Here is a 14,104-nt window from a genome sequence, read left to right on the forward strand (position 1 = left end):
CACAAGTGCTTGCCTTAACTTTTCTTTCCAAGGTTTTCTGTCCTACGCATAATGGTTTATTGCTCACAAACACTTGTAAGCACCCTTAGAGTATTTTCATTTGCATAGCTAGCTCAGTTTTCATCCTCTTTCTCCCTTTTTTTTTCATTCCACCTTTAGTCACTGAACAAATATTTGAGCCCCTACTCTAAGCATATTCCCTCCAGTTCTTAAACTCCAGACTTAGTTTTCTGTGTCTGTTACTAAAATATCTAAAATACCTCAATACTCCAACTACAATTTTATCGTTCAATTAGAAAGACCTTCATTGTTACTGTTCGCAGCCTTCGTTTTTAAATTTACTGTTCAGGTAAAACAATTCTAAACTTCAAAATACTATGTGGAAAATAACTAACACTTTTCCTTATAGTACCACTCCCAATATATTAAAAATTGATTAGAAGATAGAGATTTACCCATAAATTTTTAAAGTCTGAAGCTAAACCTTTTCATTTTAGGAATTATTTCATTTAATTAATTATTAATTATTAATTTAATAATTATTTCATTACCTTCAGTAATGAAGCTATATGCCAAATAATTCATTTTTATAAACTTCAAAGCAAAAAGCACCAATAACACAAATTACTTTTTTTTAGCCTGAAGTTTTTTTTTTGTTTTGTTTTTATTCCTTTTTTTTAAATCAAGGAATTCAGGATCTAGACTAACTTTAATTAAATCAGACACACCCTGCAACACTTCAATTACAACACTGAACACTTGATGTTCTGGGAACTGAATTCATCACTATTGGCATTTCCACAGGTGGCACCAATATTATCTTACTTTTTTTTTTGGCTCATTATTCTTACCATCAGACTTACCATCTGACGTATCCTTAAGGACTAGATTCTCCAACTCACTCCATTCAGTGTTCAGACGTTTCATTAATTTGAATGCATTTACAGGATGCCCAACAAATCCTTCTGGATCTTTTGTCGCTGTGCTAGTTAGTCGATCTAATTTCTCTGCCCATCTGGAAATGTAAGACATATAAATGGAGCATACACACACTTAATAAGGAAGAACACAATTTAGTAAATCACTCAGAAAAAGAAAAAAGATGAGATTAGAGGCTTTTGAGTTAAAACTGTATTTAAAAAATTCTTTTTAGGGGCACCTGGGTGGCTCAGTTGGTTGAGCATCAGACTCCTGATTTTGGCTCAGGTCATGATCCCAGGATCTTGGGATCGAGCCCCATGTTGGACTCCATGCAGAGCATGGAGCATGCTTAAGATTCCTTCTCTCTCCCACTCTCTGCCCTTCCTGAACAGTGCACACATGCACTCACGTGCACTCTCCCTTAAAAAAAGAATTATTTTTAAAACAAAATTATAGGTTTTTTAAAAAGCAAGGCTGTTATGGATAAAATCTAGCATGGTAGAATCAATATAAGGCCTTTCTTGTAGTTTTGCTTCTCTCAAATGGTTACAGTAAATGGAACTTATCTTTAAGTGACTGGAGGGGCACCTGGGTGGCTCAGTCGGTTGGGCGTCTGACTTTGGCTCAGGTCATGATCCCACAGTTCATGAGTTCGAGCCCCGCGTCGGGCTCTGTGCTGACAGCTCAGAGCCTGGAGCCTGTTTTGGATTCTGTGTCTCCCTCTCTCTCTGTCCTTCCCCCATTCACACTGTCTGTTTCTCAAAAAAGGAATAAATGTCAAAAAAAAAAATTTTTTTTTAAGTTACGACTGGATCTCTCTAGCAAGAGTCTAAAAATACGTCTCCCCACAAGTCCTTAAATCCGAATAACTGATTATTATTATTATTATAAATTCTGTTACATGTTCATTTAGATCAAACTTGTACAAAAATTCTACATTCAGTATCTAAAAACTATATTTTATCTTATTTGTTTAATTTTGAGAGAGAGAGAGAGAGAGAGAGAGCGAGCACGCACACACCAAGCACAAGTGGGTTAGAATGACAAAGGAAGATAGAGAATCCCAAGCAGGTTCCACACGCAGTGCGGAGCTACATGCAGGGCTCAATCCGCATGACCCTGGGATCATGACCTGAGCCAAAATCAAGAGTCAGACACACTCAACCAACTGAGCCACCCAGGCACCCCAGTACCTAAAAACTATACTTTAAAACGAACAAAAACTGAATAGTCAGTTACTCACTAAACAAAAGGCAGGAATTCTCAGGATTAACTATAACCTGAGTCAATTAAAAATAAATTAGCATTTAAGGAAAAACCGTATCAATTAATACTAACAATACTTATCACTATAATCTCTAGAATGGAGCCATAGCAATGAAGAATAGAATTGGAAAACTGTTCCAGAAGATGACTTGATTAGGGAGATTAGAGGAAGACAGAAGAAATTAGCAACCATTTTTAGAAATTGTCAGTCAACCCATAGCCATTTATATCCTTATCTCAATCCACGATCCCCTACCCGAACTCTTGTCCCAGGCCTAACTCTTATTTTTTGCACTCCCATGTTAGTCATTTCAGCTGGCTTTTTAAGACAAATGGCTTCCACTTCCACTCAAAGAATGTTTTAGCTCTAGAGGGAAAACATCCAGGTAGAGTCAGAATCATAAGTAGAACACTTTGCTTACTTTTTTATTTGTTCTAATTTATCCTCTTCTGCCTTAATATAGTCTTTCAGGGAAGTCACCAGATCTTTCTCTGTATGGATCAAATCAGTCATCTGACCTAAAAGGAGGAGAAGGAAAGGTCATCAAATACCTGCATTGATCAGCACAAGTATTTTAGAATAATTTAAAAATGATCAAGAATGCTTCATTCTTTGAGAAGATTCAACTAGCATTAAACACAGATATATTGGAGAAAATATGTTTTTTCCTCTTTTTTTTTAACCAGATAAAGACAAAAACTTTCTTTTTTCTTTTTTTATTAAAAAAAAAAATTTTTTTAAGTTTATTTATTTTTGAAACAGACAGAGACAGAGCATGAACGGGGGTGGGTCAGAGAGAGAGGGAGACACAGAATTGGAAGCAGGCTCCAGGCTCTGAGCTGTTAGCACAGAGCCCGACACCGGGCTCGAACTCATGGACCGTGAGATCGTGACCTGAGCTGAAGTCGGACGCTTAACCGACTGAGCTACCCAGGCGCCCCTCTTTTTTCTTTTTTTAATGTTTATTTTTGAGAGCGAGAAAGAGAGAGGGACAGAGCACAAATGGGGGAGGGGCAGAGAGAGAAAGGGAGACACAGACTCAAAACAGGCTCCAGGCTCTGAGCTGTCAGCACAGAGCCTGACATGGGGTTCGAACCCATGACTGTGAGATCATGACCTGAGTTGAAATCAGACACTTAACTGACTGAGCCACCCAGGTGCTCCAAAGACAAAAACTTTCTAATCATATGTTCCAATTCTAGTTTTCAAGCTACTTCATTTTGCAAATTGGACCATACTGGCAAATTGTTTCTTCGTCTAAAATTTTATTTTTAAATTACAAAATAACACTACTTTTTTCTTCTTCCCTACCTCTGCTCTCACTCTTTGTTCTTGAGACTAATTAGAATTAATTTTTTATTCAACAAAAAGTATACAGGGGGCGGCTGGGTGGCTCAGTCGGTTAAGCGTCTGACTTCGGCTCAGGTCATGATCTCACAGTTTGTGAGTTTGAGCCCCGCGTCAGGCTCTGTGCTGACAGCTCAGAGCCTAGAGCCTGTTTCGGATTCTGTGTCCCCTCCTCTCTCTGCCCCCTCCCCTGCTCACACTCTGTGTCTCTCTGTCTCTCAATAATAAATAAACGTTAAAAAAATTTTTTTCTTAAGTATACATAAGTATACTTCACAAACGAAATTCAAATCATCTGTGTTTCGTTATTTATAATGGGATAAGAAGACTCATTATTTTATATCCCGAAATTAGGTGTCATAAATATAACGCTTTTGTTTTAGTTAGCACTACAATCACATAAGTGTAGAACTGGTCAACAGGATGAAAGAAAACATCTCACTAAGGCAGATGAAGTATGCATATAGGAAAACATAAAAGGATACATATTAAACATGAAAAATATTTCTGGGGGAAAGACATGTGGAGTTCATCATACATTCTATGTACTTTTGTCTGTTTCTCCTTTAACCAGTATGTTATTTTTGCAATACTTTTGTAATACTGTGTGTTAAAAAAAAGACTAAGTATGTATATTAAGTTATTTGTTGAGTGGACTAACAAAGAATTTTCTTGGTATTCTTTTCTAAATTTTCATAAGTTTCTAACCTGAAAATGTACTGCTTTTGTAATCAGAAAAAAATGTAAAGAAAAAGTTAAATTTTAAAAAAGAGAGACTTGGAAAAGGGAAGGGACTGAGGCATACTTCAGTCTCTAAGAATACACTGTATTTGTTTTTACTGATCTAAAAACACTAAAAAATGGAAAAATTTACATGCAAAAATAATACAAGCCAAAAAATAGTAAGACTTACCAATTGAAGTAAAAAAGCCTGGATGGGCCAAAGATTGGGGAAGTAGAATCCCTACAATTAAAATATACCAGATCATCTTGGAAGACTTAATTTTTCAGGTTCACACACCTACAAGAGAAAATATGGCCATTACAAAAAAAAAAAAAAAAAATAGGGTAGGAAAAGTTCTCAATCTATTTTTCCTATGAACAAATTGTAAGTCAGACCCTAAGGTTGCCCTAGATTGTTATTAACTCTTATAAATTGATTTAACAATTTAATAAAAGCAACTATCATTTTTCTTTTTTTTTTTAATTTATTTTTATTTATTTTTGAGAGAGAGATAGCAAGCAGGGGAGGGACAAAGAAAGCAGGAGACAGAATCCCAAGCAGGCTCTGCACTCTCAGCACAGAGCCATATGCGGGCTTGAACTCCCAAACTGTGAGATCATGACCTGAGCCAAAGTCAAGAGTCCGATGCTTATCCAACTGAGCCACCCAGGTGCCCCTATTTTGCATATAACTAGAGTACTAACTTTATATTTCATGTTAAAGAAAAATATAAATGACAATTTATGCTTAAAAATTCAACCCGAGTTTGTTTTCTCCTTAGTTACTACTATAATTAGATTAGATAATAGCACCTCTTTCAGATAGCCTGAAAAATAAGTGTTCTCTGTGATCTACATCTAAACCATGAATTTCCCATAAAATATACAACTTCATTAAAGTAACTTAATTTAAATATTACTAAAATACTTTCTAAAAGGTTAGAATATGTTTTAAAGGGGAAAAAAAGGTTTCAGAGCCACTGATTAATCCTTCAAATTACTAACTTGTTTCATCTTTTTCCCACATGCCTTTAAATTTTAAAATAAATTTAATTAAAAGTTATAGATTTGGGGGCACCTGGGTGGCTCAGTAGAATAGGTGTTAGCTCTTGACTTCGGCTCAGGTCATGATCTCATGGTTTGTGGGTTCGAGCCCCACGTTGGGTTCTGAGCTGGCAGTGCAGAGACTGCTTGGGATTCTTTTTCTCTCGGCCCCTCCCCCATTTGCATGCTCTGTCTCTCTCTCTCTCTCTCAAAATAAACTTAAAAAAAAAATAAGTCAAAAAAAAGTTGTAGATTTTAGGGTGATGAAAACGTTCTAAAATTAACTGGTGATTGATAGTTGAAGAACACTGTAAAAGTACTAAAAACCACTGAATCATGACCATTAAATGGGTGAATTGTATGGTATATGAATTATATCTCAATAAAGCTGTTATTTTTAAAAAGTTGTACAGAATCCAAAAAGAATAAACAGACCTGTAGATTTAAGCTAGTAATTTCTCTCAAAGGACCTTGTGTTGAGGTTTTTCTATCTACTGTGTTCTATGTAAAAATTCTTAGCCTAGTACATAGCTGTGGATTTTTTTTTTTTTTTTTTAACTTGGCAGCAAACCCTTTCTTTCTTTTTCCTTTGTCACTGGTAGCACTGACTACTAGAATGGATTCTTCATGGCAGGTGCAAGTACCAACTATTCAGCAGAAAGATTTACCCTTCTTTCCCAAATGTCCTGATAGCACTCTTTTCTTGCTCCCCCACCATCACATACATGGACTTTTAAGTCCTCCTTATTACCTTAGAAAAGAATCAGTTACTATAACAGTACCTTTTGCCTCAGTAACAGGCTCGCATTTGTTACTCTTCTTGTCACCCTATTCTTCTGAGCAGGCACCTCTGACTCTTTCCAAGTGACTTCACCTAAACCAACAGGTTGAAGTTCACATTGGAAAGCTCCCTATTCGGCCAAAAAAAAAAAAAAAAAAAAAAAAAAAAAAAAAAAAAAAAGGGAAAACGAAAAAACAAACCTACTTTTTCCTTCTTGAAACTCAATAAAAAATAGATCACCACAAAAACTGACATTCTGGAAGTACTCCTAAGTCTCCTCCCTTAAGTTTGCCACAAACTTCCAGAACCACACAGTAGTGAAATACACTGCTCTCTTGGCTACTTTATAGTAACTCTTTGGGAAGGCTTCTAGAATGCAGCAGATGCAGACACTTCCTCCCCTGGGCTCCTGCCAAAGCACAAGGCTTTTTCAAACTACTGGGCTGTCTGAAGAGTCTAGAATCTTCTCACTGTTTACACAGATTTCAGCCATAATTTTCTTCATGAATAAATGTTATTTAGAAAATACAAATGCTTTTGCTGTACTAATAGAAGGCTAATCAGAAATGTCTAAACGTTTAACTCTGATAGGGAAGTTTAGATTTGTCGGGTAAGAGGTTATGATTTTTTCATAGCTAAAATATATTTTGTCACTAAAATTCTTTGTCATCTTTCACTGTCCTTAAACCTCTCAATGAATCAAGAACTATTCGTCTACAGATATCATCAAAGTTTGAAAACTACATTTTAAGAATGATAGAGCTTACATAAAAATTCAAATCATTAATCAAATGAAGAATAAATTATACCTTTACCTTACATCATGCTGCAAATAAATTCTAGATGGATTAAAGAGCTATAATCAACAAAAAACAACAAAAAGAAAAGTTACTGGATCTCTAAAAAGAGAATTTCTGAACTTTAAAAATGATACAAACAACCTATCAAAAGACAGATGGAATTTAAATATGCAAAATAATCTAGGCTCATATACATTTTAAAAACCTATAAACTACAAACTAGGAAAATAAAGAAAATAGAGCTCATTAAAGGAGCTCATACAAATCAATAAGACCACTAAGATATTAATAGAAAAGTGGATTAAGAACACAGAAAGTCACAAAAGAAAAACTAAAAATAGTTAAACAAAAAGTTCACTGAGTAATCAAGGACTTTTTTTTTGTCCTTCAAATGAATAATTAAACAAATTTAACAAATTCACAATTAAAAATATTGATGGTGAGATATATATATATATATATATATATATATATATATGTCAAGGAACTTAAAATGAGTATGTCCTTTAACTTGTGAATTTAAATAAAAACACAAATTTTAAAAATTAACAAACTCACAGTCATTGCTGGTGAGAATGCAAAATGGTACAGCCATCTTGGAAGACAGTTTAGCAGTTTCTTAAAAAATCAGACATACTCGTACCATACAATTTGGCAATTGTTTCCCTTTGTATATACCTCAAAAAGTTGAAAACTTATGTCCACACAAAACCTGCACATGGATATTTACAGATTTCTTCATAACGGCCAAAACTTGGAAGCAACCAAGATGTCCTTTAGTAGGTAAATAGATAAACGTGGTATACCCAGACAATGGAATATTATTCAGTGTTAAAAGGAAATGAGCTATCAAGCCATGAAGAGACATGAAGCAATCTTAAATGCGTATTACTAAGTAAAAAAAAGCCAATCTGAAAAAGTTATGTACTGTATTATTCCAATTATATGACATTCTGGAAAAGGCAAAACTATGAAAACAATAAAAAGATCAGTGATTGGGAGATGGGAGGATGAACAGATACAGCACAGAGGATTTATAGGCAGTGAAAATACTCTGTATGATATCATAATGATAAACACATCATTTATTTTTGGACATACATTGTCCAAACTCACAGAACATATAATACCAAGAGTGAATGGGTAATATAAACTATGTATGGACGTTAGGCTATTATGATATGTCAATGTAGATTCATTAACTATAACAAATGTACCATTCTGGTGGGGGATGTTGAGGCTACACATGTGTGGGGGTAGGGAGTATATGGGAAATTTCTGTACAGGTTCTTTGCTATGAACCTAAATTGCTTTTAAAAAATAAAGACTTAAAATAAATTAACATCATACAACTCTAACCCTGGTGGAATCTGTATTGAATGAGATTAAGTTTCCACTACTCTGACAGAAAATCATAAATAAATACTGATCAAAACAAAGAAAAAACTTACTATAATATGATCATAACTATGCATGAAAATATGCAGAGGAAATTCACCAAAATGTAGTTGTCTCTGGAAAGAACATTAGGTCATTTTTTTTCTATTTCTCTGTATTTTCCAGATGTCCCAGGGTATATTTACTTTCATAGTGACAATATATACAAAATAATAAACCTAAAACATCAACTCCCATACTATGTAGGTCACCCTACGCTTTTAATGAAGTGGTTAACTACTCTCTAACACAAAAAAGTAGCTAACAAATACTATCCACATTACAGCATGTTCCATATTCTAACTCTATATGCCTCCAGATTTCTCTCTCTGCTACAAAGATAGTAAGCTTATATAAAAGCAACCCAGATATCTAGCCATGAACTACAATGTCAGAGTAGTATACTTTTCTATTATCCTTCCTCCTAACAGACATATGATGCAGGCTAAGTCAGTCATTGACACTTATTCCCACGAACATAACGTCTCAGAGGTGGACTTGTGAAATGGTAAAAAGCAGCTCCTTCTGGAGTTGCTAAGCTCATAGGATGCAAATTGGGAGCAACACATTATCTTTCCCACTTGTCAAAGACACCTAGGAACCCAATCTATAAACAGAACAAAGTCATGCAGAGATAATTCCAAGCTCCATAGCCCTGATTCTTCCAATTATTGCTTTGAATCTGTGAGCTACCCCAATAACATTCCAATCCAGCAAAGGAGCCTCTAAATTCCCTTTTTAAGGAATTTTAAGTTAGTTCAAGTTGAATTTCTGTCACTTACAATGGAAAGTTCAGACCCACACAGCATTACCAAACTACCATGCCAACTTAAACTAGTTAATAAAAAGGCAGATAGCCCTATAGAACAGTAGTTCTCAAACTTTAGCTATATCAAAATCACCTAAAGGTCTGAGGTACTTAAATAATTTATACAAGTTCAGGTGATGGTGATATTGATGGTCTGGGGATCACACTTTGAAAACCACCAGATACAAACAAATCACACAAAAGGTGCTCTCCACCTTTAAGACAGTACAATTTTACTTCAACTTATTTTTTGAAAAATATAATTGAATTTCTAATTACTCTAGTGAATAGTCCTCTAATCTCTTTTAATACTATGTCCCATCCCCATTTTTTCAGAAACCTTAAGGGGTGCCTGGATGGCTCAGTTGGTTAAGCATCAGACTTCAGCTCGTCATGATCTCACAGCTCGGGAGTTCAAGCCCCGTGTCAGGCTCTGTGTTGACAGCTCAGAGCCTGGACCCTGCTCCAGATTCTGTGTCTATGTCTCTCTGTCCCTCCCCCGCTCATGCCCATGCACCAGCACTCGCTCTCTCTCTCAAAAATAAACAATAAAATTTAAAAAAAAAAAAGGAACCTTAAGTGACATGTTAATAAGCAAGCATATCTTTATCAATCACAGGTTTTTAAAACAATGGTTTCCTTACTTCTGATGTCTCATTTCCATTTACTTCCATCTCCATTCAGTTAACAGCTTGCAATGCAAATCATTATAAGCATCTAAGGGTCAAACATCCTAAAAGACATTAGGGTTTTATCAAAAATAGCAAGCTCCGTGGGTAAAACATGTGACTCTTGATCTTGGGGTTGTGAGTTTGAGCCCTATGATGGGTGTAAAGATTACTTTAAAAAAAAAATCTTAAGAAAAAAAATAGAAAGATACAAAAGTCTCCTGTTCTAAGTCCTAAAACAAGTTTGAAGTAGAATTTAAATGGGTTAAAGAGGATGCAAGGAAGGTAAATCTCAGCTGTCTAAAAAGACTAGACTCAAAAAAAAAAAAAAAAGAAAGAAAAGAAAAGAGCAGGACCTGGGTGGCTCATTCAGTTAGGTTTCCAACTCTTGATCTTGGCTCAGGTCATGATCTCACAAGGCTCCACGCTGACAGCACAGACCTGCTTGGGATTCTCAGTCTCCCTCTCTCTGACCCTCCCTGCTCATGCTTACTTTCTCTCTCTCTCAAAATAAATAAATAAACAGAGAGAGAGAGAGAGAGAGAGAGAGAGAGAGAGAGAGAAAGAGAAAGAAAGAAAGAAAGAAAGAAAGAAAGAAAGAAAGAAAGAAAGAAAGAGAAAGAAAGGAAAGGAAAAGAAAGGAAAGAGGGGGGAGAAAGCCAAAGAGGAGTCAAAGATACAAAGATAAGTTTATATGGCCATAAAATTTAGTGCTGAAACACTACAGAAAAATTACAGATAATATTTTGGACTTGGTTAGATGGTAGGTTCATCAGTGTTTATTATCTAATTTGTATAACATACATGTACAAAACACATAATGTTTAATATGTACGAATATTATATTTTAGAAACTATGAGGACAGATTTCTCCCATACTGTTTTCTAAAACAGTTTTCTAAACTGTATGGAAGAAATCTTTCTGGAAAACATATTCTCAGGTAAGCCAGGATAAAAACAAATAGCAAAGTGTAATATTTATCCAAAACTTTCCTACAGTCCTTCTCCCAGGAAAGTCCAATCCCATATAGTCACAGGTCAATCAAACCTGGGAACAGATTTTAAAGCAGTTCTACTACATTGTAAATATTTACAACTTTGAGTTATCAGGATTCATTGAATTGTACGTACAAGTTATTCAATGAGTTACTAGGAACAGGGTACCTGGCAAATAATTCTATTAGCCTTTCATTCTAACATTTTTCTTCCAAGAAAAAAAATTGCAACATTTTAAAAAGTTGGTCTTTCCCAGACAAATCATCAAAAATTAATAAGGCTGACTAAAGAATGCTTGATATTCTAATCTAAACTTTCTCTGACACTAAAAATTTTCCACGGGTCTCCTTGCATCAGTCTCTCCATACCTTCCGTAACTACTCCAAATCTTCTTTTAGAGGGCTCCAACTTAAGTTTACTTAACCTCATACAAATCCCACATTCAACTGTTGGTCTTCCTGACATCTGTTAGACTTTAATTTTTTTGACAGTTTTTATAGTCAAAAATTAGGTCTTCTTTTTTTATATAATTTTTTTAATGTTTATTTTTGAGAGAAAGACAGAGACAGAGCATGAGGGGTAGGGAGGACAGGGGGGCATGCAGAGACTGGGAGACACAGAATCCAAACCAGGCTTCAGGCTCTGAATTGTCAGCACCCAATGTGGGGCTAGAACTCATGAACTGTGGGATCTTGACTGGAGCCGAAGTCAGACCCTCAACCAACTGAGCCACCCAGGTGCCCCCAAATTCAGCCTTCTAATTTAGGCTATTACAATGTGGTATATATCAAGACTTGGCATGTCTCTTCCATATAAGCAAGATGGATTTTCTAAAACAACTAAGAGTACTTAACTAACAGAACTAAGTTACATTTCTGTTCTTCCCTATAATCCCTCTGGCAAATTGCCATTTGTTTTAACTTAACACCATGAATTCCAGTCATACTTCTGCTCCCAAAGAGAGTGAGCTACAGCTCTAGTAAATACAAGCTGACAGACAAGTGCTTTTATGGTTATGACCAACTTTTCTATCAAAAATTCAGAAATCATGTTAGCCTCTTTCCCACAGCTTTCTGTACTTGAGCAGTGAACCCAGTCATTGGCTTAATTCCAAATGAACAGCATTTTGAAATTTGATTGGAAAGAAGCTCTAAGTCAAGATCACCCTTAACTGAAAGTACTACACAGTCTGTCTTTTGGAGGTTCCTGCAAAATTCAGTCTTTCCAGTCAGAAAGAACCTGAGTATATCATTTCAAAAACACACACCTATTTTTGTCTGTGTGGTACTTCTACCGCGACTACTTTCTTCTGGAAACTGTCCCTTCTACCTTTTTTTTACTGCCCAATCTACCTTTAATTCATCTCCATAGTTTTATCAATCATGTTAAACAGCATGATACTTCTCCCTCACCAAGTGGCCATTCAAAGTTCTTTCCTGGAAATTTTGAAAATAAAATTGAGAAAAAAAAGGGCAGGCACTCTTTGAATGCCTGAATTATATAAAGCTCAAAAGTAACAGACCAAGTTTTGACATATGGGCCAAAAAGTAAATGAAATTTATCTAGAAAGAATAAAAAATGAAGCAGATATACAGAGAGAAAGATGGACGAGAGACAGAAGAAAACATTCTGATGTTCCAGATACTCTTGAAGTCTAATCACATTCCTAACCTCAATTGTTAAGACAACTCCCTTTCTTCACAATACTTACATGAATTCTACTGTGTGCTAGTATAAGTTGGGTTTCTGTTCAACCCAGAGTCCTAATTAATAGTTTCTCTCATTAACTCTACAGTTAATATTCTTATAGGCAAAATAAATAATACGGTAATTTTTTTTGGCCTGTTAGAAATCCAATAAGTGCCACTTCTGTACCAGAGATACAGAGTTTAGAATATTACTTTAATCCATTTTTTAAAAAATATTTAAATTGGAATTTGGATTCAAAATTGAATTTAAACTTGCTTTGTTTTCCTTTACCAGTATTCTGCCTCACATTTGTTTCTGTGATGGTTATATTATTACCTAGCAAGCACACCTGTGGTTGTGAAAATAGTACACCAAAAAAGAAAATCCTCAGTTACTAATGTACTAGATTTGCATAGGTCTTTTAAACAGTTCTAGTTTCCACCTTACACAAAATAACTAGGAAACATATAAGTTTCAAAAGTGAAATATGTATTTCACTTACACACCATGGAATATTACTTGGCGATCAAAAAGAATGAAACCTTGCCATTTCCAATAACGTGGATGGAACTAGAGTGTACTATGCTAAGCGAAGTCAGTCAGAGAAAGACAAATACCATATGATCTCACTCCTATGTGGAATTTAAGAAAGACACAGATGAACACAGGGGAAAGGAAGGAAAAACAAGATAAAAATGGAGAGAGAGGCAACTGTGAGAGACTCTTAAAAACAGAACAAACTGAGGGTTGCTGGAGGGGAGGTGGGTGGGAGGATGGGCTAAATGGGAGGGATGGGCATTAAGGAGGGCACTTGTTGGATGAGCACTGGGTATTATATGTAAGTGTTGAATCACTGGGTTCTACTCCTAAAACCAATACTACACTGTATGTTAACTAACCTAAATTTAAATAAATAAATTTAAAATAAAAGTGAATAAAATATATTATCAGTTTAAAAAAACTGAACTTAAACTCAATGCTTAAAGTTTCTGTTGCAACAACAAAAGTCAAGTTCTCCTAAACCAGAAACATTTTACAAATAAATATAGGCTGATGGAGAAAGTTTGAGAAAGAAATCAATCTTTTTATTATTAAAATGGTGCTATTCTTCAATGACTTTTAAACTGTATAATATACCCAACTATTTCAAACGCTTCAGTTAAAAATGCATAAATTTCCCAATGTAGGAAAAAAGGTCAGGATTCTTGTGTCCAGAATACAGAATATAAAAAATTTACCATATGTGATATTAAAAGCCCCCGAATTAGTAAGATTCATCAATAATGTCCACCTTTATTTGGTGGTCCCCTTAACAGGAAGCCAAATAAGCAGAAAAGGTATCAAAATATGAGGTCAAATTTGACCATCAGCCAGTAATTTAAAAAAACACAAGTAATTTAGATGGAAGGGTCTAAGAGGATACTTGACACATAGAAGACACTTAAGAAATGGTACTTTTGGATGTGAGGCAAGAATTTAAGAATAGATGGACTTGTTGCCAAAGATGTCTCAAGGGATGTAGAAAAAGAAAAGACTTGGTGAATGGTGGGAAGCCCAGGAAACCTCAATCCTGGGCTAAGACAGTGAGAAGGAACAAGTAGCCTAGTCTACTAGTAGACAGAT

The 14,104-nt window shown here is 35.2% G+C and overlaps 1 protein-coding gene across 2 annotated transcripts in view; it reads right to left on the minus strand.

Annotated features, from left to right (window-relative positions):
* The window catches only part of P4HA1 (prolyl 4-hydroxylase subunit alpha 1), an 89,454-nt gene that overhangs the window by 68,782 nt on the left and 6,568 nt on the right, over nt 1-14,104 (minus strand). For both annotated transcript variants that reach the window (XM_053909533.1, XM_053909534.1), the window contains exons 2-4: nt 4,449-4,556; nt 2,610-2,706; nt 864-1,015 (exon numbers count right to left, since the gene is read on the minus strand). In XM_053909533.1, coding sequence (XP_053765508.1) covers nt 864-1,015; nt 2,610-2,706; nt 4,449-4,524 — 325 coding nt within the window. In that variant the 5' untranslated portion in view covers nt 4,525-4,556. The remainder of the gene's footprint in view (nt 1-863; nt 1,016-2,609; nt 2,707-4,448; nt 4,557-14,104) is intronic.

This window comes from Panthera pardus, unplaced genomic scaffold (assembly GCF_024362965.1).
Source record: "Panthera pardus isolate Hobbes unplaced genomic scaffold, ASM2436296v1 HiC_scaffold_22, whole genome shotgun sequence".
Lineage (NCBI taxonomy): Eukaryota > Metazoa > Chordata > Mammalia > Carnivora > Felidae > Panthera > Panthera pardus.